At 34.9% G+C, this 27050-nt stretch overlaps 1 protein-coding gene across 1 annotated transcript in view; it reads right to left on the bottom strand.

Moving 5' to 3' along the window:
* Nucleotides 1-27050, bottom strand: part of PTPRQ (protein tyrosine phosphatase receptor type Q) — a 218203-nt gene that overhangs the window by 176694 nt on the left and 14459 nt on the right. Inside the window, exons 4-12 of the mRNA XM_057488019.1 lie at nt 26334-26494; nt 25392-25503; nt 24510-24736; nt 22127-22196; nt 17315-17514; nt 15950-16199; nt 14230-14358; nt 11303-11449; nt 3429-3601 (exon numbers count right to left, since the gene is read on the bottom strand). Of these exons, the coding sequence (XP_057344002.1) occupies nt 3429-3601; nt 11303-11449; nt 14230-14358; nt 15950-16199; nt 17315-17514; nt 22127-22196; nt 24510-24736; nt 25392-25503; nt 26334-26494 (1469 nt within the window). The remainder of the gene's footprint in view (nt 1-3428; nt 3602-11302; nt 11450-14229; nt 14359-15949; nt 16200-17314; nt 17515-22126; nt 22197-24509; nt 24737-25391; nt 25504-26333; nt 26495-27050) is intronic.

Raw genomic sequence — 27050 nt, 5'->3', positions numbered from 1 at the left:
TCTTCTCCAATTAAGTTTCCAGATGAGAACACAACATAGTCAGCGACCTGATTGCAGTGTTATGAGACCCTTGGCAGAGAACTCGTTTGACCTGTCTGGACCCCTGATCCACAGAAACTGTGAGATAATAAATAAATGAGTTGTTTTAAGCTTGTGGCAAGCTGTTGCATAACAATTAAGTCTGTGGCAAATTGTTATACAACAATGGAAAACTAATGTAGTAAAATAACAATAGTACGAGAGAGAGATTATGAATCCTGAGCTGGGGGTGGGTACCCAGGGATGAACTATAGATGTATAAAGATCACGCTTTGGTGGTAGAAATAATTGGCCTTAATATTGAGTGACTATTGAATTCTAAGTATAACCAAAGTCAGAGGAAACCCCAAGGTTTCAAGCCTTCATGACAGAGCAAATAACAGTACCATTAACCAAAAAGAGAAGCATCAGGCCTATGAAAATCCCCAAAAGCCTTCCAAATACTTAGTCAATGACCTTCAGGTCAGAGATCTGTGATGTGCACCATCCATGGGTTTAGGAAATGCTAAGCCTGTTATTTGATACGTAGGCTTCAAGCCAGCCTCTCTCCAGGCCTCGTTCTAAGTCACTGAAACGATTCATTGCCCAGACAGACTTTCTTCTTGTGTTCCTGCAGGAGCCTTCACGGGGTCCCAGCACCGCGCCAGGATCTCTGTCTAGTGTCTTTTTCTCATTCCAACTTCAATTTCTCCTCCCAGTCATGAGCCAGGCCCTCTTATCCCAAAAAGGATGTCTGTTTTGCTTTATGGGGGAAATGAGTTTACATGTGATACACCCTGACAGAACCTCTCCAGAAACGGCTCTCATCGGGAATACAGAGCCCCGGGAAGGATCAGCGTGGAAAGCAAGGCGAAAGCGTCGCACGGGCAGGAAGCAGCGGCTGAAGCTGTGAGATGACCCGAAGGAAGTGTGACGAGACGGCCAAAAACAGAACTCGGCGATACTTCTAAAGGGCAGGAGTTGAAAACTGCGAGAAAGAGAGCTAGTGTCTTAATTTTCTTCACTATTCATTGCATGAGGCCCAAATTTTGCAGTCATAGTATATGAAAGTGGAGGGAATATTGAGGAGGAAATCAGAGTGTCAAAGCACAGAAGAGGGGTGAGAGGGGTGGATTTTGGTGGAGACAAGGAAGACGCGGACAGCTAAAAATACGCAGCCACCTTATCTGACACAGAGGTCACTGCGACTTCTAACAAGATTTCAAGGATTTAAAGAATTCTTGGGACCAGAGTGTGGAGGCCGTACTTTAAGAAGCTGAAGAGTGAATGGAAGGAGAGAGCCCTTTTCTGTCCCAAGGTCAAGGAAAAGGACAATAAATGAATACACTATGCCAGAGTTTTTAGCTATTGTCTCCTATACTCCTCGCCCTGTAAAGTGGAATGTAAGTCCCATTTTAAAAATGAGGGCACCAATCTAGTCACCACGATGCTGCTCATGTGACTGCATATTAATGATACCATAATATTAAAAAAAAAATGAGGGCACCAAGCCTCCACACGCAGACTTGTCCAAGGTCACAGAGGCTAGGACCCAATCCATTCAGATTTGAGCCTCTGCTTCATCTGCCTTCCCACATCAACCACCTGAACAGTGAACCCCAACACCAGTCACAGAGGGCAGCAGAAATATCAACGATGGGCCTGATCCAAGGAAGAGAGATACTATCACAGTAATAAAGAGAAACTTAATGTCTCCTTTTATTGGAAAAGGATACGGAAATTTAATACTGAGTGTCAACTAGGGTGACAGGGCCAATGCCATGATTAATAATCACAATGGGGCACAATTACTCAGCACAGCATGAACCACTGGCCAGGTACAGTTCTAGGCTCTCTCCACATATTAACCCACTAAATTACTGTTGCTTTGTTAGAGAGATGCCTATAATCCTTGACTTTGAGAAGAGGAAAGTGAAGTTCAGAGAGGTCAGGCCAACTTTCCCCAGGTTAGACCATCTGAAACAGCAAAACCCCAGGGTTTAAACCCAAGTGCTCTTTCCTGCAGGTCCACCCTCTTCATCTCTCCCACACAGCTCAGGAGGTGAACAGGGTGTAAACCTAGATTGACATGGCCCCAAACCTCATGTTCTAGGATGTCACAAGAGCTGCAGGCCTTATAGACAGAGGCAGAATCAGAAAGAAGCCTTCTTAGCTTCAAGAGAAAAACAGGTTTGCCTGGCCATCCAGCTGAAGTCATAAGCAGACGTGGGAGGCCTGTCACCTTGTCCTAAAAAAGCTCAGGATCTACTTTAAGACCTTCTCAGAAGGAGCGAAGGGCTAAGCTTTTGTCCTTTGCCTCAGTTGTCAACTAGAGTATCAGAGAAAGCTTAGCTCACATCTTTTGCACATAGAAAAACAAGAAACATTGGATTATAGTTTAACCCTGGACTGGAGATGGTGAACATCTTGGAGTAATAAGTCCTGGGTGGCCAGAGTGCATTGAGCACATAGTAAGGTTAACTTTCAGGTAAGAACCAGAGTGAGGAAGGCTGGGACTAGAAACAGAGTGGACAAATACATGTGCAGGAAAACAACAGTACAGCCAGAAGAAACCATGGTTCTGGAACAAAACAGTGGAAGCCAGTCACTGAATAAGCACTAGGTGGTACTGCCCAGGCCCAGAGATCATGGTACTCACTGTCCTAAGTATGTATATTTTGTGTGTGCCTCGGGAGTAGTCAGTATATGGATCTGACTGGTCTGGTATCTTGTATGGCTTTCACAGGTGTATAGCTGGCTGGATGAGGAGAATGAAGACACTGACTGGAAATCAGTGTTCCCTGTACTTGCTAACAGAATGGGAAGAAAATAATACTTCTTTGTACACAGAAGCAAACACATTGTTCTCCTATTTTATATCTATGAAATAGGTTAATCTCTTTTATTTAGTTATTCGATTTCTTTAATCAAATGTCTACTGTTTGTTTGATTCCTTCTTTAGCTAAGGCAGTTCTGAGAAATTTAGTTTCTAAAGACTGAACAGGACAAATCATTTGTCAACAACAGCTACTAACTCACTGTGCTTTTCATTGGCAATTGTTCCAAACTTCAAATACAGCCTAGGAGTATTTAAATCCTAACAGGAGTTTCTGAACAATTCATTCACTAAGGTACCATAATAATAAGCACTCCTAGAAGTACTTTTAGTCCTGTATAATTGCTCAATTAACATTTTTCAAGTGCTAAAAAAAGAATAATGTCACTTAACTAACCATACATGTTTTAAAATGAAATCTGACCTAGATTATCAACATGGCAAAGTTTATTTCCCTTTGTACTGTGATGCTTGCCAATATTTTATGTTTGAGTAAGCTAGCAAATCTTCCAAGTGACCAGGGCTAGAACAAAGGAGAAAGGCCTCACCAAGATGTGAAATGAAAGTTCAATACCTCATCTTTTCCTGTGAGCAAAGTGTTATCCACAACGACTCCTGTCTCGGAAACAAGCACTTTCACTCGATACTGGTTAACGATTCCATTGGGCTGTTGTGGTTTCTTCCAACTAATTCTTATTTGTGTAGCTTCTACTTCCACAATTTGTAAATCAGATACTGCACCTGGAACTGAAAAAAAAAAAAAAAAAAAGAATAAGAAGGGGCTAATTTGAAACTACATTTTCAAATTTTAAAAAATTGTCTAAATTTTTAGCTCATGATTTAAGATCTATAAGAAATTCTATTAGAAAATAGACTAAGCCAATTTACTAATTTACTAACAATTAAATATGGACTACACTAAAAATTGTGAATAAAAATTAGGTGCCCACTTTTATTTAATATAGTACTGGAGGTCGTAGCCACGGCAGACAACACAAAGAAATAAAAGGCATCCAGATTGGTAAGAACAAAGTCAAACTGTCACTGTTTGCAGATGACATGATATCGTACATAAAAAATCCCTAAAGAAACCACTCTAAAACTGCTAGAACTAATATCTGAATTCAGCAAAGTTGCAGGATACAAAATTAATACACAGGAATCTGTTGTATTCCTATACACTAACGATGAACTAGCAGAAAGAGAAATCAGGAAAACAATTCCATTCAAAATTGCATCTAAAAGAATGAAATACCTAGGAATAAATCTAACCAAAGAAGTGAAAGACCTATACCCTGAAAACTACAAGATACTCTTAAGAGAAATTAAAGAGGACACTAGTAAATGGAAATTCATCTCATGCCCTTGGGTGGGAAGAATTAATATTGTCAAAATGGCCATCTTGCCTAAAGCAATCTACAGATTCAATGCAATCCCTATCAAAATACCAACAGCATTCTTCAATGAACTGGAACAAATAGTTCTAAAATTCATATGGAACCACAAAAGACTCCAAATAGCCAAAGCAATTCTGAGAAGGAAGAATAAAGCAGAGGGGATCTTGCTTCCCAACTTCAAGCACTAGTACAAAGCCACAGTAATCAAGACAATTTGGTACTGGCACAAGAACAGACCCATAGACCAGTAGAACAGAATAGACAGTCCATTATTAATCCAAGCATATATGGTCAATTAACATATGATAAAGGAGCAATGGATATACAATGGGGAAATGACAGTCTCTTCAACAGCTGGTGTTGGCAAAACTGGACAGCTACATATAAGAGAATGAAACTGGATTACTGTCTAACTCCGTACACAAAAGTAAACTCAAAATGGATCAAAGAACTGAATGTAAGTCATGAAACCATAAAACTCTTAGAAGAAAACAGGCAAAACTCTCTTGCATATAAACATGAGCAACTTTTTCATGAACATATTTCCCCGGGAAAGGAAAACAATAGCAAAAATGAACAAGTGGGACTATATTAAACTAAAAAGCTTCTGTACAGCAATGGACACCATCAGTAGAACAAAAGGCATCCTACAGTATGGGACAATATATTCATAAATGACATTCCAATAAGGGGTTGACATCCAAAGTATATAAAGATCTCATGCACCTTGACAAGCAAAAAGCAAAGAATCTGATTAAAAAATAGTCAGAGGATCTGAACAGACACTTCTCCAAAGAAGAAATTCAGATGGCCAATAGGCACATGAAAAGATGCTCCACATCACTAAGTACCAGAGAAATGCAAATTAAAATCACAATGAGATATCACCTCACACTAGTTAGGATGGCCACCATCCAAAAGACAAACAGCAACAAATATTGGTGAGGATGTGGAGAAAGGGGAACACTTCTACACTGCTGGTGGGAATGTAAATTAGTTCAACCACTGTGGAAAGCAGTATGGAGGTTCCTCAAAAAACTAAAAATAGAAATACCATTTGACCCAGGAATTCCACTCCTAGGAATTTACTGTAACAATGCAGGATCCCAGTTTGAAAAAGACATATGCACCCATGTTTATTTACAATAGCCAATAAATGGAAGTAATCTAAGTGCCCATCAGTAGATGAATGGATAAAGAAGATGTGGTACATAGACACAATGGAATATTATTCAGCCATAAGAAGAAACAAAGCCTGCTATTTGCAACAATGTGGATGGAGCTAGAGGGTATTATGTTCAGTGAAATAAGCCAGGTGGAGAAAGATAAGTACCAAATTTCAGTCATCTGTGGAGTATAAGAAGAAAGCAAAAACTGAAGGAACAAAACAGCAGCAGAATCACAGAACCCAAGAATGGACTAACAGTTATCAAAGGGAAAGGGACTGGGGAGGGTGGGTAGGAAAGAAGGGATAAGGGGAATAAGGGACATTATGATTAGCACACATATCATGGGGCACGGGGAAGACAGTATAGCAGAGAAGACAAGTAGTGACTCTATAGCATCTTACTACGCTGATGGACAGTGGCTGTAATGGCATATGTGGTGGGGACTTAATCATGGGGGGAATCTAGTAGCACAATGTTGCTCATGTGATTGTATATTAATGATATCAAAATAAAAAAAAAAGAAATTGGGTAACATGGAATAGTTTCCCCAAATAAAGTGTTATAACAATTGTTTGAAACAAATTCTTTAATAAAAATGATTTCCCAGAAAAAGCTGATTACAGATGATTAATGCCCAGTAGAAACCTTGAAGGCTTTATGGAAGTCACAGCATATCAAAAAATAGGATCTAGAAGACTTTGAATGCAACTACTTTGAAAGGTAGTTAGTAAATTAAATCAGGCTGTCTTTTAACCTATTCCATGAGATATTTGAAGATTTATTTTTGTCTGCTTATTTTACAAATTAATTATGAGTCTCAAGTTTCAGGTGCCCTTACATTCTGCAGTAGTGAAGACACACAGGGACAAATGAACAACTGTTTCTAAGCACAGTACAAAGTACTTAAATAAATGCTTGTTACAAAGTCACCAAGAGAGAGACATCTAGGAAACTGCCCAGGCCCCCAGGTAACGGATCAAGATAAACATACCGTGGGCTTTTGTCCACTTTTTCTTTATATCACATTCATTGTGTGAATATTAATAGCCAATTCACCCTCTACTCTCAGTTTCCTTATCTATAAAATGAGTGTAATTATGTCATTCTTCCTATTCTGCAAGATGACTCTAAGGAACAAATGGTTCGAGAAAATTTATAGAATGTTGGCTCAAGACAGAAAAAATGTGACATAACAATGTCCCTTATGATAAGGATGTGATAAACATTAAATTCATATCCATAAACTGAGCTATTACACATTAGTATAAGCTTAGCAAATTCCAGTTAGAATAGAAACACATTAGGCATATAATATAAAATGGAGAAGGACCCTATTCCCTTTTAAGATAACAGAAAGGAACTGAAAATTTCTGTTACAACTCCCGTAAGTATTATTTATAATTAGTGAAAGTAATTATGCTTAAGTTTACTATGTAGTAAATCATACGGAGTTTTCATCTAATAGATTGAGTTTTTTTCCTTTGTCTCTATGAAGCAACCGTTAAAAAGCCCCCTAGATATTGTAACTATATCAATATTTCTAAAACGTTTTGGAATAGTTAATAGCTAGGTGGATGAGTAAGCTGCTCTGGCCTAAAAGCTCTCTATTTGATTACTGCAGACAAGATTCTAGTGTCCGGCACGGGTAAACCCTGGGCTCAAAACTGGGAGATAAGCACAATGATACACCTCTAATTTGCTAATTCTTTGAATCTCTTTTTCTAAAAGCATTTCAGTATATCTTTCTGTAGAAGGACAACTCTAGATTTTATCCTACCATAGTTCTAAACTGAAGGAAAAACAGTTTGATCTTGAAGGTGGAGGAAGAGCTCTAGACTAAGACCCCGTGGTCATCGACTTGGCCATTCATCCTTGAACAGACTGAGCCCTCATCAGATGGTCTCTGTTCTGAGCACTTGAGGGTAGAGGGAGAAAGAAGCTAGATAAAGGCCTTTGCGCAGATCACCTCTTGTACAAGTTTCACTTCATTGACCTGTATTCTTCCTAGAGTTTAGGTTTCGATCATCATATTTACGAGTACACATTTTTCAAGGGCAGAGGAACTGTCCAATGAACTGTGAAAATGACCCAGCCATTTAAACAGCAAACATTCCACCTTTCTTTTACATTTTATTTTAAAGTCACTACATAGATGAGGCTTTAGCCAGTATTGTATAACATAAATCATAGACAAGCTCTGCCATTTTTGTCGTTTAATTTGAACTCACGTAGAATTTCAACTGAAGATGCCCATTTAATGACCTCACTGAACAAATTAATCAGGCATCAAAACCCTGCCTACTAGAAAATAAGTGAAATGTTCAGTTCCATTTGATATGACACATTAATGTATAGTAGGACTCCAAAAACCACCCAGTACAAAAGGAAAAAAATACATGCATGAGTCTCTAATTTAGTTAGTCAAACCTAACAATAGTAGCAGACTATTTCTAATTTATACTATCTTTTTCAGTATAACTTAGTAAGTATTGCCCCTGACACTAATGCCTAAAATTATGTCAAGTAAAGATTGTGGTTCTATGTTACCCTAAAAAATGTTCCCCAAACCTGTGTAAGAATGACTGTAAACCTCTCTTTCTTTCCTAATAAAACAAGAAAAAGCTTAGGGAATGAAGGAAATGGAGTAGACAACCTTGTATCTTGTCTTTAGAGCGATACTTGATCTGTTACACCATGAATTCTTATGGGGAAACCAGAGAAGTATGGATTAGACGAAACTCCTTTAATATTGATACCAAATTAACTAAAGAAAATCAAACACACAAAGTAATTTATTCGTGGCTCAGATTCAATTCGGAAGGTATTGTCCACAGGGTCTACCTAAGAATCATTCTCAAGTCAACACACCTATAAATTTTACTAAAGGATGGGAAACAGAGTAGACATATGGTTGATAAATAATATGCCAAATTATTTGACACTTAAATGAAAAATGATTAGAAAAAATAAAATGGAGACAAATAGCACTGGGGTAAAGAAAATACATTAAAGTAATTTTTGCCATCATCTAGTAAATCAAGCATGCCATTAGAGGTGCATTTTGAGAAAAATCTAGTAAAAAATAAGTTATTGAGAATCCTGAGAAACACAAAGTTGACAGTCTGTCAGTGATTTCCCCATAAAAGATTTTATGTGCAGAAAACCACAAGTTACAGTCATTGAAGACAAAAGTCTTCACTTCCATAGTCTATATGTGGGGGAGTAAATATGGCTTTCAATACCTTGTTTGCTTTTAAGAAATGATGCTAACCACCTGGTATTTGACACTAGTGACAGAAAAGTTATTAGGGGACGTTGAAGCACTACAAAGTTTACTTAAGATTTAACTCCCATATGAGTAGTAAGAAAATGCCGTTGCCTATGTTATATTCAACAGCATCATCTCCCTTTGGAATGGACAACTCTGTGACATTTTATAACATTGGAGATTATTAAACTATCAAATTTTTTCCAAAATCACGTCTTCTTCATGCCTCTGTAAAAACCTGCTCAGTAGAATATTAAGGAATATGTCAGCACCTTGTGAAATTTCTATGAAAACTGCCGTAACATCATAATGTTGATTCACTTTGATGATCAGAGTAGACTACGGACCATAACATGCCCAATGTCAATAAAATCATCCCCATTATAATGTGATAGCACATACCATTTTCTGTAAGAGGTCAATTCAACATATTTCTATAAATACCTAGAGATTTGTTAGAACACCAGTTGTATTAAAATATATTAATTTAAAAACTGGTGCTAATGAATTTTTCAATAGACTATAGTGTACTTTTAAATACAGAGAAGAAAATGAATTGAGTAATCTTAATTAGAATACAAAGAGCCCTGTTTTATTAATAAATGGAAAAGAACAGCTTAAAATTAAGATACCAATTTTAGTTGCAAGTATAGGTCCTAATGAGTTATTAGATTGCTCTCATATAGTTTCAATACTCCTTTATTACAATTTTTAATGAGTGGGACCAGGATTAATTTGTGTGTCAAAAGTAGAAAGCTACATTCACTACTCTTGCCAGAGCATTCCCCTGAAGCTCTCTCTAAGGCTTGAATTGTGCCCCAAGAACTCCATGGAGGAAGGCTGGCAGGCAGAGGTAAGATCCTTGCTGTCCCCGCCCCTACTGGAGCACACCTGTGGTCAGTGGGATTGCTGCAGAGCCACTCGGATCCAAGTGATTTATACGGTGAGTTGTTCATGAAGGTAGTAAGGTAAAAGCCAGGATAAACTGCTAATTATAAAAGGAAAATAGAGTCATCTATTCAAAACAATTTGGTGTGAAAAATAACCCATGAGCCATATAGTGAAAAATGTCCTTAAATTCCACTTATTATTTTGTGAATTAAAACTGCAGAAACAAAAAAAGGGAAATGACTGTTTAAATCCTATCTGAAATAAACAACATGACATCATACGTGGCAATGTATTATTTCCCTATTTTTGTCAAATGCTATAGGCCAAGAATGATGACAATAAAATAATGATCGTAAACTGATTAGTTTAGAAGCATCAAAATTGGCTTGATTTCAAAGAAGGCAAAATTTGTGAATTTATTTAATTGTATAAGAATAGAAATTACTTGGTCAATTGAGTTGGTTGAGAAAATGCTACTGACTCTGAAGACAAGGACTCAAGTCTGATGAGGGCGATTGCTCTGCTGTGTTTGAGAGCCATCCATAAATCTGTCTAGCTTTCTTGGAAATACTTAAGAGCAGTTTTTAAGTGAAGAAGGGTGTGGGGGAAATTAAAGATCTAATGGAGAAGACATGCAAAGCTTAAAGACTGATAGAAACACAATGGAAATGTTTAATATGAAAAAAATGAGAACATTTTTCTTATAAGTATTCATCTCTTTCTTACTATGTGTATAGAAACTATATACAGTAAGTATTTTCATTCAAAATTGATATAAAACATAATTTTTGCATTCTTTCAAAAGGAAAATATTATCAACGTTTTATTTGTTCTTTGAAAGGGAAAAGTGAAAAATTCCCGAATAGTTGCTGCCCTCTAATGGTCAAGTGCTTGAGTGATCTGTGTGATGAACATACACCCAATCTTTAGTTGTATGTGTGTATGTGTGTGCACATGCACAACCATGTGTATTTAATATACAGGTTACTGTATGTTAGCTCTCACTCATATAAAACCTGGGAACTTTTCAAGTATAAATGTGGTTGTAAAAAAATTATTGTATTCGTCTCAATAATTCCAATCCCTAAATAGAAAAGAAGACATTTAGCAGTTTTGTGTTGTGAAGCGATATGGTAATATTTTTTAAACACTATATATAGCTTTCCTAAAACTGTGATGTTTAATACATGCAAATAAAAAAGTCTCTTTGGGGAAAATATTATTTTAATAATTGCAGTTTATGCTGGTAAATTTGTATTATGCACCCTCCAGTAATCTCCACTTGCTTAAAATACCCTTTTAATTATAAACGTATTTGTTATAGGCATTGGGGATATATGGATTTCTCAGAACATTATTCTGGGAGAAAAATACATTCTACATTAAGTGTGTGTTAAGCACTGTTAAATGTGTTTGCTTACTTTAAGACCTCCTGAGGTTTCACCAATATTCACTGTGAATCACACTTGCATCGGGAACCTCTAACAGGCTGAGACTGTGGTGTAGTGTTTCTAACCTTCATCTTGGTGCCTCTTAGTATAAGGCATGCTGTGGGTTTAATGTTCTGAGGAGCCCATGTTCAGAATATATTAGGTAATAATATGATAATATTGAAATAACATGTATCAGTAAATACAAGCAAAATGGCTTCTAATACAATGTGTAGCAAGTGCAATAAAATTCACAGAGCAAAAATATGAACACATTAAGAAAGTGTTCTTACCTTCTGGGGGAGTGAATACTGATATATTTGATTTGGGTCCAATCCCAGCACTGGTTTCAGCAGCCACATGCACATTATACATTGTAAATGGTGTCAAGTTAGTGAATGCGAATTTAAGGCCTTTTGTGCTGTTATCCAAAATCCGGCCTGCAAAAGGCAGAAGATACCGTGGATTATTTTCTCATCAGGCATGTATAATTATTCTCACATGTAAGTACAGAGCCAAGGATAGCAGTTAAGTTGCAAACCTATGCGTGAGTGCTTGATATTGCAATTTTAAAAGTGAATATATTTTAAACATTTAGCTTAGTAGTCCATTGTTATCAATTTAATTAAAACACTGAAAAGAACATGAAGATTTTCCAAGTTAAAAATAACCTGTGAAATCATAAAGCCCTGTCATAATCATGTTATTTTTGACATATTTAAAAGGAGAACATTGGATTTTACCATATAAAAACAGGTAGTATTTTATACTGAAATTCAGTCAAAATGCTAACCATTCTCATTATCTACTATGAGAACATACATTTAGAAAATGTTCCTAGTTTAGTTTCTGAGCTAAATGACTTAAATAGCCCATCGGCAATATTCTTTAAGTTTTCAGGTTAACCTCTGAGGAGTTCTTTTGCTCCAGCTGACACCTGGCTCTCCCTTAAGAACTCTGCTCTGTCTTGCAACCACCCCGGGCGGTGGCACCCACATCTCCCCACAGTCCTCAGGCTACTGCCTTCAGGTGTGGTGGGCGGTGTCCCTGCTCCTCTTACACCAGTCTGGCCCCGCCTTACGAAGCTCACAGCTGTCGATCTCGTGCCATCGGTGACATCCACGAGCCTTGCTGGTGCAGTCGCCTTCTAAGCCCAGGGACACTCACCTCATTCTGCATGCTTTAGCTCCTGCCTCAGTGTCACTTTCTTCAGTGCTACCGTCTTAATTTTGTGGTGATCTCAATATCCCTAGGGATAATCCGTAAACACCTGAAGCTCTCTATAAATAATCGAGTCCTCCACCCTATCCCAGCCAATCCCTCATGGTCATACCTTAGATACCACTATTACTGCAAATCCTCTCTTATCTCAATTTCATTCAACTCTCCTTGACCATTCTTTCCTTTCAACTGTTTGTTTACTCTAGAAGCCTGAGCTAACCACTCTTTAAGCTCACTGGAACCTCCAAACTCCTGATCTTCCCCCTCTTTTGATTTGTTTGGTCCCTCACCCCTGGGGGCGGCCTCAGTGTCACTCTCAGTTACAGTCGCTACCTGACACAAGACTTCAGTTCCCTTGCACTTCCCTTATTGAAGGGAGCTGGAGAAAAACACAAATCCACTCTGACCGATTTCACTTTATTCATTACCACACCTCAAATGAGCCCTAAATGGTGCCTAGCCCCCTCCTCAGCTTCCATAGTCCAATCATCCTCTACTTTCCTAGATGATTGTTTTATATTTTCTCTTTCTTCCCCAGATTTCAAATACTTGCTGCTCCACTTGTGGAGGGTCTTGCTTCTCATTACATTGGAAAAATTAAATCAATCAGAAAAGATCTGCCATAGACTCCCACCAACACAATTACTTCCTTACCAGCATCTGCACCCATATGCTCTGCTTACAGCCTGTTATATCAACAAAATGAAAAGGCAACCTACTGATTAGGAGAAGGTATTTGTGAATCATATATCTGATTAGGTGTTAGTATCCAAAATACATAAAGAATTTATACCAATCAATAACAAAAAAACAAATAATTCAACTTAAAAATGAGCAGATCTGAGTAGACATTTCTTCAAAGAAGATATGTAGATGACCAAAAGGTACATGAAAAGAAGCGCCACATCACTAATCATCAAAGTGCAAATCAAAACCACAAAGAGATAACACCTCACATCTGTCAGAATGGCTATTTTCAGAGACAAGAAACAATGAGTGCTGGCAAGGATGTGGAAGAAAGGGAACCATTGTGTGCTATTTATGGTAATGTAAATTCAATGCAACTGCTATGGAAAATAAAACAGAGATTATTTTAAAAATTGAAAATAAAATTACTGTATAATCTAACACTTCCACTTCTGGGTATCTATCCAAAGAAAATGAAAACACCAATTCAAAAAGATATATGTACACTTACGTTCATCACATTATTTATAATAGCCAAGATATGGAAATTACCTAAGCATCCATTGATAGATAAATGGACAAAAATAGATAAAAAAAGATGTGATGTATTTGTCTCTGTGTACACATATATAATGGAATACTATTCAGCCATAAAAAGATTGAAATCTTGTCATTTGTGACAACATGGATGCACTTTGTGGGCATTATGCTATTTGAAATAAACTTTGTTCATGGAATCATAGGATCTCATATTGGGAAAGAACTTTAGAGTTTACTTAATTAACTTTCAATGATACAGTGTTTGAATCCCTCAAAAATATCTAACGTGAATGTCCAGGTCCTCTTTGTTCACAAAGATGGAGAATTCACCACATCATACAGTTGTCCAGATTATTTTTAGAGAGCTCTAATTATAAAAATGGGTTCCATGTTCTAAGCAGAAATCTGATTTAATATAACCAAACTCCATTGTTTGTCATGAATATATTTACAATCATAGTAAGTCAAGGTCCTCCTCTTAAAGTATTTGAACACATATATCTCCTCTAACACTTCTCCTCTTGAGAGGTTATACCTTATTGTTTCAGCTCTTCCTCATGAAATATGGAACATGGACAATATTTTGCCATTCTTTTACTTTTTTATGGTTTTAAACAAAAAGCTCAAAAAGCCTCACCTTTCCTTATTACCTTTCTATGATTTGCTTCATATAGGGTCTTTGAAAATTGGATACTTTTTAAAAGTTTGATACTAGTAACATACTTTATATAATTCTTACTCCAAGACAAATAGAAAAATTAATATGACTTACCTGATGGTCCAGATAATTCAACCCTGTAACTGAATTTCCCTGTTACTACAGTGGGTGGGTCCCATGAAATCGAAAAGGATTTCCCTGTAATGTTGCCTGCTATACAGTTTTGTGGTGGTCCTTCAGGCACTGAAATGATTACCAAAAAAAAATAATAATAATAATAATAACAATAAATAGATATATATTTCAAATAAATAACACCTTATTAAACACACAAAATAAAGCATAAAACCAGAGAGAAAATAAAATAGTACACTAACAACAAAGGTTTTTTAACTGAAAAAAAAAGAAAAAATGTAACAGAATGTGAATAAGACATGCCAGATGATCAGATGGATTTATCTGCAATAATTACTAAAACTAACAACAACAATAAAATGAACAACAGTTTTATTTAATACTGTATATGATTTCACAGGGTGTTTTATTAATACGTAGTTCACCATAAAGTTACACCGCCCTGAAGCCCTTATGCATATACTCACACTGTGTTCAGCAAGGCCTGAGTATGTGGCTTGATAAACACTCTTCCTCTGGTTGACCCAGAAGGGCAGGGAAATAACCTTCAGAATCTACTGGCAATGACCTTTACTATTTGTATCAATATTTGCATTTGGTTATGAGAAGAAACTTATAACCTACAGTGAGCAGATTCTAATGTACCACTGGAAACATAGAAAAAATAATAATGATATTTTTTAAAGTCTTTTTCAGATGTGTTTCTATATTTTGTGTTCTTTTAACTGAAATGAAATATTTCAAGCATTTTTCTCAAAACAAAGCTCTTGTCTACTAAATTCCACTTTATGTGACCCTCATGAAATGTTTCATTTTTTTACTGTATAACAAGTAAGGTATATGGAAGGAGGAAATGGTATGATTCAAAATTGTCATTTAAAACAAAAAAAACTCCAAACTTACATGTCATGAAATGATAGAAGCTGACAACAATGTTATCAGATAAAAAAATTCTATGCTGTAATGAAATTATCTGACCAGTAATAATTTCCAAACCTCAAAAGTTGCCAATTACAACTGAATGTGTGATACCATATATTTAGTATGGTATTATGTCAGGATCTACATAAGTTTACATATACATAATACTGTAATACCCTAATACCACAGTAAACTACATAAATGCTACTTAGAAATATGTACTCTTGGAATTAAGTAGTAAAAATATTGAGGTATACTCATTTAATAGTACCACCACCACTGGAAGGAAGACAGTCTCATTTTTCACATGAGGAAACTACAGTGCAAAGAGGATACAAGTAGGCTTATTCTAATCTACTGTTTTTATCTGATACTGAAATGTAAATCACATATTTCTACTACTGCAGGTGTTACCTTCATATTTGGCAATAGCAATATCAGTGAGAGAAAAGTACTGATGATTATAGAAGATGTAGCAGGACAGAGATGATTATAAAAAATTGCTGAGGTCACAGAATGATAGAAGCTGATCTTAGGACCATGGGTATTAATTAGCTCAAGTGTCCTTTTCTTTCAAATCTCCTGTCTCCTTTCAGGTGCTTACATTATAAAAGAGTATGAAATTGAGGGTGCCTACATGGAATGCTTCTTGTGTTACTAGGGGAAAAAGATATTGAAAAAGAAGGAAGATCTTAACAAAAAGACCTACATGAAAAAAATGAAAGATTATTCTATAAGTGATTCAGCTCCTTTTCTACAAAAACAAATGAAACCATACCTGATTCTGGTGTTCTGACAATCGTACTATCAATATAACCTGCTTCAGTTGTCACAGCAGAAACTTCAAAAAGGTATGTCGTATAAGGCCTCAGGTGCGTCACCACAAAACTGATAGGCTCTTTCCACACAGAGCTCATCTCGCCCCGTGCCCAGGTGCTCCATGAGTACGTGGTACGTGATGGAGGCGTGACTCTACCCAGGGCTGGAGAAGGGCTGGTTGTACTCCATAAAAAAGATTCATTATTCTCCTAGAAGTGAAATAAATATCAGTGAAAAAATAATGGGGTATCTCTTCGTGAACATGAGAAGTACCTAATTCATTCTTTTTTCTTTATACTACAAATATTTTTCTTAAATTAGTGTATATGTGTGTGATTGGCTAAGATTTTTAACAGCTTAAGTTATCCATTCAAGTCATGTACAAATTTGCTAGATTTTAATTAAACCCATTTTATGTCTACAGTTTTAGAATAGAATATATTTATTGCATTCTTTATTCCTTAATCTTACAAATAGGATTTCAAGGGGATTAGAATAAAGGTAAAACTGTAACAAAATCATTAACAAGAAATTTTAAAATTCATGTTGAAAGTTCAAGAGCCAAAGAGATGAAATATTTTCCCTGTTGTGAAATTTCAAGTATAGGTCACTTTCTTACTGTTATTATCATTTTGTTTTCTCATAAGCACTCAAAAGCTAAAGTCTTACCACATATGTGGTATATGTGTATGTGTCTGTGTGTGTATTAGAAATATATCGTAATTTTAAAAAGGCTTTGAGATTTCCATAACTTAAAGTATTTAAAACAAAAATAATTTAGTTTGACAATGTTTCCATCAATGGAATCACAAAGATCACCAGAATTGTTTTAGAAAGGCATTATTAAAGTATTTCCAGGGATTTCCAATCAATGACTAGAACAGTAACTAATTCTTCACCAAAGATATGCACAGCAAAAACAATCTACTTCCACAAACTTAACCTGGACTGTTCCCGTCCCCTCCTGTCACATATTATCTTTCTTCCAGGGATATCATAAACCTCCTACTTCAGGGCTTTATAAAGTATTCTCTGCCCATAATGACTCCCTCTCACAATCTCCACCGGTCCTTACTCCAAAACCTATCACAAATGCTACTCTTTCTACGGCTCCCTAAGGGATTTTGACATCTCACTCCAATTCTCAAACCCTTCCCCTGTTCTACTGTGAAGATAGCCAATTGTGTATAACATATTATAACTTAATACTGTAAGTCATCAAATAACCAATGACCACTCTGTTAGAAAAACAAAATGAAACAGCAGTATCCAAAATAAAACTTTACATAAAATTTTTGAGATATAGGTGTCCCATGATACTTACATTGCATTCCGGCAATTTCCCAGTCAAAAGGTCCTCTACTCTGATGGAGACATCTTTCACTACTATCCCACTTCTGGCATGTTTGACACTAATCTTGAAGCTGGTAATTTTGCCATTTGGTTGCTGTGGTAAATACCATATCAGGTTTACAGCTGAATAGTTAAAGGCCTCGACTGTGAGATTCACCACTTTTCCTGGCGCTGGGGAAATGAGAGGGATTAAAAGGGAGGAAAAAGCACTGTTATAAACTTATAATGGCATTTATACAGCTTGAGGTTATTACATTTCCCATTTTATGTGAAATTAAATGTACAATACATTGAAAAAAATCTACTTCAAATAAACCTTATTTCAGGATTATTGGCTAATACATCCATTGATGATCTACTTTAAATAAGTCTGAAAAAATATTCAATCAATAATTATTTATGAATATACAAACACATTTAAATAATGAATCTCTTCCTAATTGGAATTATGCAAATTCATTAGGCAATGAAGAAATGGCAAATTGAAACAATTATCTAACAATCTGTACCAAAAAGCACATTTCTGGAATGTAAATAAATACCTAATATATAACATAAAGTGGATACCACCTAATTGGTTGTATTTATTATATTTTGAGCTTCATACACCCTCAAATCAACTTTTATCATAATTCATGATGCTTTTTCTGTTATTAATTTCTATCTGTTAAAAAACTGACCACAGAGAGTAAATAATCAAGATCTTTTAGATTACAAGACAAACATGCAAATAAAAGAAATCAAAGCAAAACCAAATGTTTGGGGTAAAACAATGCAAGTGATAATAGAAGTGTCACATATGAAGATACCAAATAACCAGAGTTTAGGTGTACATTGTACAGAAGAATGCCAAAATGTGATTTGTAGATGGAAGTCCTGTGAAATATAAACCTAAGAATTTTAGGTCCTGAGAAAGAGGGCTATATGTGAATAATGTAAGTTAAAGTGTAGAAACTAAGACATTAAAGGACTGCTGCATCTTAATGGGAAAGAATAAAATAAAGCAATTTGGGAGAATGATTAATGATGAATACTGGATGAAATAATGGATGGAATTTTTTTTCTCCAAGGGAAACTCATCAATGTAATTAGTTAAAGTTTAAGAAGACAATGGCAATATAATAATTCTCTGATAGTAAATATTTAACACTGGAATTTCCTTTGGGTGGTTAAAACATAGCAAAGCAAAAGGAAAACTTTTGATAAATACATGATGCTATGGAATTATAAGAATTAAAACTTTTACCATGAACTTTTTTAACATTGAATATATTTGACATATGATGTGTAAATTTCAGGATACATGTGAATTTGATACATGTATTACTGTTGTTGTCTGAGCAATATTTAGCACTTCTAGCATATCACATAGTTAGAGGACTGCATTGTTGTCTATATTCATTACCCCATGCATCAGACCTCTACGGCTCACTCACTACTTGTTACAAGTTTATACCCTTAAACAACATCAGCATTATTTCCCAACCCCCAACCCTGGGTAACTGCCATTTTAATCTCCTCAAGAATCTTAATCATCCTTTTGAATTTCTTATTTGTGTAAACTATACAAAATTTTTATAAGTGTGCCATATATACATATATATATAAAACTAAATATAAGCTGACACATTTCCAAATGGGCCTTAACAACAGTCAGAGGGGACTGCTCAAGTACAGAGAAATTTAAATTTATAAGGTAACCAAACCTTTACTAAATTCCATAGCATGATTTCAAAATGTTAAGAAAAGTAGGCCAAAAAAATTAAATAAATAGAAATTAATTAAATTTTTTAGACAACATTTAGCAAAAAGAGGGTATTTTTTATTAACTTGCTTTAAATTATTTTGTCTCAGTAAAATGTGTTTGTGTTTGTTTTCCTTTTGTGATTTTCTAGTGTCAGAAGACTAATTCTCACTCTTGTCTGTAATTGGCAGGTCTTTCCCTATTTTAAATATTCTAGTTTCTACGTCTGGATTTTTATGTACCCAAATCCCATTATCTCTTGATTTTTATACAGTGAATTTATCCATCTTGACCCAAGTAAAGACCCGATACTAAAATAGGAAAAAAGTTCTGTTAACAAAGTCATTTAATCTCTCAGATAAGTGTCTTCTAATACTTTGAGTATGTATCTAGACCGGTGACATCTATAAATATACGTGTTCATATATGACAGTACCTACAGCTTTGCAAACTGTAACCTATGCAAAGCATTCATTCATTAAGCCATAAAGAAACTTCATAAATACAGAAAACTTCTAAAAGCATTTTCCTGCATTTCCAAGAATCCATCAAGTTGGAAATGGAGGTGCAAGAGACATTGCTAATATTTTGAAGCCAAAAGAAATTTTACATTTACCTGAAATAATGTGCATAGGAAGTTACAAAGTTGAGCTTTTTGTTTTTGTGGAGAGAATATATTAGGTCAGTACAGTATACTGATTAACTTGTATACTCTTCCCAAGAGTATTTTTATTTATGGGGAAAGAAATTATGTCTGATTTAACAGTAATTAATGCAGTTTACTTATTCCACAGAAATATTCCTTAAATGTGGATTCCATGAAGCATAACTAATAAAAGGAGTATTTGGGGAAAACAAATTGGAGATCACTACTCTAATTAAATTTAGGTTTACATTACATTTGTATCTCTTTACATCTACAAAAAGGAAAGGAAAGATAAATATTATGGAATTATGCAATTTGCCTAAGCTACACAAGAAACAGTGAGACTTTGTTCCAGAATTATTGTTACTACATGTTAGAGTTTCTCTACTTTCTCTCAAGCATAATTTTCCAAGAAAATTAATATCTCTAAAAATTATGCCAGTTAGCAAACATACGAAATATATAAACTTCATAACACTGTCATATTGAAACATAATCTGCAAGCAGTATGCTTCATCAGAAGCCATACCAAAATAAGGGTTAAAAAAAAGACAAAACTATTTGCTATGTCATTTAAAAACTATTCCAATTAATTTCCCTAAAACCAGAAATGTAAGGAATAAATATTTCTTTATGCCCTAGTGAATATTTAATTTTAAAATGATAATTTTCCCAACTGATTTTTTATTGTGCTAATAATCTGAAAGCCAATATGTTTGAAATCAACAAGAGTAATTAGACATTGTGAATCATTAATTTATAATTTTACAGAAACTACAGACTTTTCTCTTAATTCTTATGGAATAAAGCATGTATTCATGTGCTTCTCAGGATGCAGTCTCAAATAGGAACTGGGCCATAAAGCTTGCAAAAAAAATTTTTAACACTGACCATCACACCATCCTCTCTAGATACACAGGGTCTGTTTCAATTTATTCCTTTGGCAGTGAACCACTGGGGGATTTTTATCTTTTAAATATGTACGGCATTTATAACTGCACAAAACTATAAAAATTATAGCTCTTCTCAACAACCTGACATATTACTTAGTAACTCAGTTATTTATTTTACCCCACTAGAATGTAAACACCACAGAAAATACTTGTTGAATGGAGATTCCATTATTTATTTACCCATTTTTCTATTCATTGGTTCTCACTTTTGTTATTATAAATAAATAGCAGAATTATTAAATAAGCAAAACATCTCCAATAATTTATTTTTATCACGCAGTTTATGTTCTACAAGGTCATGTATACAATAAAAAATAAGCAAACAAATGTGTAATTATGTCACTGTTCCAATGAAGAAAAATAAATTTTTTGGAAATACAGATGGACAGGAATAAATAGGGGCTATTTTAGAAACTGTAGTCAGAAAAGGTAACATGATATTTTAATTAGGAGAGAGAGTCCTATGAATATTTAGTGAAAGAGCATTCCACTCAGAGGGAACAGCAAGTGCAAAGGTCCTGAGATGGAAGATCAGTGTGGCTGGATTAGATGGAGGGAGGGGCAAATGGTAAGAGATGAAGTCAGAGAGGAGAAAGAGCACGGAGCACGAGGCTATGGAAGGACTTCGGGTCTTATTCTGAATGCGATACAAACCATGTTAGGAAGAAAGAAGCTATAGTCTGGCTTGTATTCCAAGGGATGATGTAACTTGTGGAGAGAGTCACCTGTAGGCAGGTAAATGGGAGCAGGACAACACACATGGAGACTTTCAGTTGTACAGGCAGGAAATGATGATGGATTAGTGATGAGCAACAGGGGTGAGGTTCAGGTGTGTTTTGATATGGTGCTATCACAACCACAGATGGATGAGAGTGTATTGTGTGAGAGAGGAGTCAAGGTAACATCAAGATGTTCTCTCCGCCACTGGAAGAACAGGGGTGTTCTGAATTGGCAGGGTAATAACTACACGTTATAGAATAATATAATGACCATTAAAATTCATACTTCCAAAAGCCTAATGTCATAAAAATGCTTATGATTTAATGTTAACAGGAAAAACAGGCTATATACTTGCATAAAAGGCACACGGATACTTTGATTAATATATAGTCACACATATATATTCACAGGAGAAAATAAAGACCAGCCAGAAATGCCCCAAAATAGTAACAGGGTCTTTTATATAACAGGATCATAGATACAACATTGTGTGCTTTAGATTTTTGTTTTTCTCAAAGTTTTTAAGATAACACTTCCTTCTTTTAGAATCAGAAAGAATATATACTTCACTGAATAAATTAACTCTAAAATTAACTGAATGGCCATGCTGTTGAAAATTTTATGCGTTTTGGCATCAAACTTTGTTTATATTCCTGTTTATTTTAAATGACAAAAACTCATAACTAAGTTAATTAGGAATAAACTATTTTGGAAAATTACCACTTTCTGCAGTTTGGAAGAGAAATGGATCACTGAACACTCCAATGCCAGCACTGTTTTCAGCAGCAACCTAGAATAAACCAAACAAATTATGTTCAAGCTTTTTATTTTCTATGTAAACAGAATCTGAAATGATAAAAACCTTGATTTGTCTACATTTTAAGTGATCAAGACACTCTTTCCTCTAATTCCTATAATACACCCGAAGTGGAAGGCAAATATGGGATTATTTCATATTTCCATTTCCCCTGAGGGTATTATTTACAACATGGTTTGATTTGACAGGTTTCTCAGATTCCTAATGGAGAAATTAATAATCAAGTTTTACAGCCTATTGATAGTAGCAGTAACAGTATTATAGGCAACTTCCATGAACCAGGAGATCTCCTAGGTTTTAAACATCTCATTTTATCCACATTATCAGAAGAGGTGTAGTCAAAACATCTTATAAATGAGAAAACTGATTGAGAGAGGTCAAGTAACTTGCCCAAAGTCACACAGCAATAAGTAGTAGGACCAGAATTCATTTGAGATGTTTCTTCTGAAGTGCAGGCTCTCCCCTCTGCATTCACTCCATGAAGGACACTGGCATTATGTCTGTGACACCACCGTATATCTGCTCTCTGGCTTTAGAGTTTATAGTCTAATCAGGCAAATAGATACTCAATTTTAAAAACAAGTAGGCCAAATTAAGTAATTCTAGAATTTAAAAGATGGACAAATTATTTTTAACTTGGTTGTCTAGTCAAATTGACTAAAATAGGCAGAGAAATTGTTGCAAATGAGATGATTACTCCTAAGCTCTTCCAAATGCCTTACCTGGAGCCAGATAACCTTGATAAAAACAGCAACTCTACCAATTCCTGGGTGAATAGCTTGGGAAGTCTACTTAATGTTCTAGTCCTCATGTTCCTTTTCTTTAAAATGGGAATAATAATGCATCTATGTCATAGGAGTGTTCTTAGGATTAAATGAAATAACACATGTAAAATGCTTAACAGGATTTTCCCCATATCATGTAGATTTGATATCTACATCTGAAGATATCATATGTACAATGCCAAATACCCTTGGGAATTCTGCAATGGCTAACATTTATTTGAGTGGCATAAAGGTCACAACTATGATTTATGAAGTGTGGAATGAGAAGAATAACAAAGGTCTCCCAATAGGCCTGGAATAAGAGAATTCAAAGGAATAACAATACAAATGCCACAAAAATAGATCTAAGCAGAAATAGGTTGGCTAAATCACCTGTCAGCAGCAGCTTCTTATATTACATTAACATTTAATCCTTATGCATTACCTTCAGTAGCATATTTTAACATATCAGTTCATCTGAGTATGTGCTTACGAATAGAAAATATCTGTCCTATGTCATTTTTCAGATGTCAGAAGAAGGTTTCTTACTCTTTAACACATGTGTCTGCAATGAAATAGCCACCACAAATCTTTGATGTTGAGCTCTGCATTGGTAAACGTTTGTTTCTTACTTTTCTCATTTGCAGAAGTCTCACTTTTGTAATGTGCTCTCCAGTTCTTACACTGTGTTCTTTGATTCCACAAATAGGCATGTTGCCAGTAAGGAAACTCTGGCGGCAAAATCTCTTTACCATCGAGAGGGCCATCTTAGTTATTTTTTATCACATATTTACATATCTTTTATGAACTTTTTTCTCTATATCGTTATTTTCAAAGCTTAAGAACATACTGATGTATAGAGAGGAGCAAGAACATAGCTTTATTTTTTTACTATCCCCTGGAACTACCATATACATATCTTAATTGTAAGCATTTTCAAATAGCCTAACTGATTTAGGTGTGCCTTTTTTTATATACTCTTCCTTAATTTTTAAGTAAGATGTTAAATTTTGCATATTTAACACTGTAAAGGACTAAATATTGTTATAAACACAAAACATATAGTAAACGTTAAAGAATTTTTTAATGGAACTGAATTGAATTCATTGTGTTTGAGAAATTGGCTCATTAGAAACATGCATACCATTATCCAAAATTTTGATAACATATAAATACAACGGGATTAAGAGAAAAATAACAAAGCTAACTTTAAGTTTATGGAAGGCAGAATATTTTCACTTATAAAGTCTAAAGTATTTAACTTGATTTATTCTTTGATAAGTTACTAAGCTAATGCTCTCTAAAATTGATAAATTATATAAATACACAAAAAAATGAAAAGAGATTACAACATTTGTTCAGGTTTTAAGAACCCAGATGGGCACTGAGACCGCAACTCCAATGATCATTTTTTAGTCACTTACAGGGTCCGCCATGAAGGCCTGACCAGGTGGCAAAAGTTCATTACTTTTTAAATGGATGAAGTATTTTAATACTAAATAACTACTAGCCAAACAATTACCTTGATTTCATATGTTGTTCCAGGATTAAGATTAGTTAGAAGAACTTCCAGGCTGTCTGGCTTTGTTCTAACTTGTGTATATACTGTTTGCGTCCAAGGACAAACTTCCTTATATTTCACAAGGTAGGATATAATCCTTCCATTTGGATTAGGTGGTGTATTCCAAGAGAGAAGAATCCCAGCAGATCCAACTCGTTCTCCTGCTAGGAAGACTGGAGGCCCTGGTTCTATTTTTTTTAAAAAAAGTGTTGAAACATCAAAGAACTATTGTATTTTCAGTCCTAGGTAAAACTGTTATATTTTTACAAATCTAGACTTTTGAAATTCACAAAGACTAATGGTGTCTTGAATGTGTTTATCCTCCCTCAAATTTTGCTACCAAAAGAAAAAAAAATTAAATCCTTAGGGGAATACCAAAAACATTCTTTTATATAAAGAATGTAAAAAATGGAATGCTACTAAATACTACATGCCAAATACATTTTTGATGCCAGATCATTTTATAAAGAAACTTACTTGTGCGAGGCTTACACTCAGAAACTAAGAAAACAGTCTTACAAAATGAGTAATTGTTCCTGAGCGAGTGTAGTGAGTTTATTTTCATAGCTCTGTGTTATTTAAATATCATCATTAAGAGTCTCTCTGATCCACTTCACAAAAAAGTATAAAGTAATTATGCTTCTTCTCTGGAAGTAAAGGAAGCTAAAAAACAGTAGAACACAGGTTCTAAACAGATCACTTTCTTAAGTTTCCATTTTGCTTTAATAACTAAAGAGCTTTCAGGCCTATAATGCATATATTGCTAATAGAAGTATTTCCACCCAATAAATTTATACGGGCTCCAAATACTTCATTAAAAAGGCTGACTGAAAACATACTCACTTGTTACATTTGTTGTGACTATTCTGCTGACAGGTGAGCTGTATGTTGTAGCAGAAATAGAAGCAATGGTTACATTGTATTTAGTACCAGGAACAGCATTAGAAACATCAACCTGAAACACCAAAGACAATTCATGCAGTAAAATTCCTTCTGGAAAGCAAGAAAGCCAAAATAATACATCTCTCACAATCAAATAAATAAATAAATAAATAAATAAATAAATAAATAAATAAAATATCACTTCACTATATAACTCTGCACTATTTAAAATACCTCAAGGGGCATATTATTTTAAAATATAAATTTGTTCTATCACATATTTAACAAATAACATAACAAAAACTTAGACAATATACTGCATTATCAAAGACTATCAGTATTTCTATCTAGCTCACTGTCATAAGAAACAACTGTTTAAGAGTCTTAAGAAATCTATAGTCCATTGCTTATCCCTGGTTTTTAAGAATGTATATGGAATACCTGTGTCTCTGAAGTTCCAATAAAAAGCAAAAGAAAAATGATAAGAAAATCCATCATTATTACATATTTCAGGCAGTGGAATCACATTGATGGCTCTAGAGAGAAATGTTGCCTGCATTAATGATTTAAAGACAGATCCTCCTGGCAAGCACACAATTAATGAGCCTGGATTACTCAATAGCTCTGCCCTTTCTTTGCTAAACTATTCATGAACCCTTGGATGGCCGGCTGTAGGTTCAGGGCAGACTTAAAAAAAAAAAGGCATAGATGTTGCTGAGGTAACAGTCAACCGATACTGAAACTTACACTCATCAGTTTGGCTTGTTTTTATCTTCATCATAGGCATTTAAAAACTCTCCAAGGAGTAAGTTTTCATGGTGGATGAGTTTCATAAACAACTTTCCTATTAGGACCAAATATAAATACAAGTTGGCTCCGTAAACAGGATAATGAAAACTATACCTGATATTCTCCACCTCCAAGATCTTTGATAGTAACAAAGCCGCTGTCAGGAACAAGATCCACATGAAACCTTTCCACGTGGCCAGAGGGCAGGCTCCAGCACAGAGAAAAGGAATACGCAGAAATATTGAAGGCTTTAAGTTTCGTGGGTTTTTCTGGTTCTGATATTGAAATACAGAGGTTTGAAATAGTTATTCCCCTAAAACTTCAAAGAACATATGAAAATCAGTAAGCTGTCAAGTTTCAAAATAATCACATTGTTAGAAAGCATTGAGTCCTTTAAATCATCTCTCTAGCCATACATCAATGTTAGGCATGTGTATCTTTAACAATGGCTAGTTTTAAGTATGACGATCAGAAATTATGCATCAATTTGTGTATCTGCTTCTGGGCTATTCTTTACCTACTAAAATTTATTGATTGACAAGATTGCTGTTTAAAGCTTATGCTCTAATTGAAAAACTGAATCATTTTAAAGCAAAGTACGAACTATTTATCCAATTACCTGGATATTCATCAAACAGAAGATAATTGGAAAAAAAATAACCAAAATTGCCCAATTTTTTTAAAGGGTGAGCATTTCTGATGAATATTCAGCTAAGCATTTCTTTAAAAGAAAAGCTAACTTTTTACATAGTTTTGAAGTAATAAATACTAATTGTCCTAGCCATTTCAACCATACTTTTCTACCTTTGCTTCCACTATTCCCAAAGTTTT

The sequence above is a fragment of the Manis pentadactyla genome, chromosome 10, assembly GCF_030020395.1.
Source record: "Manis pentadactyla isolate mManPen7 chromosome 10, mManPen7.hap1, whole genome shotgun sequence".
Lineage (NCBI taxonomy): Eukaryota > Metazoa > Chordata > Mammalia > Pholidota > Manidae > Manis > Manis pentadactyla.
The sequence above is the reverse complement of the archived record's forward strand: the minus strand, read 5'-3'. Positions and strand labels throughout refer to the sequence as shown.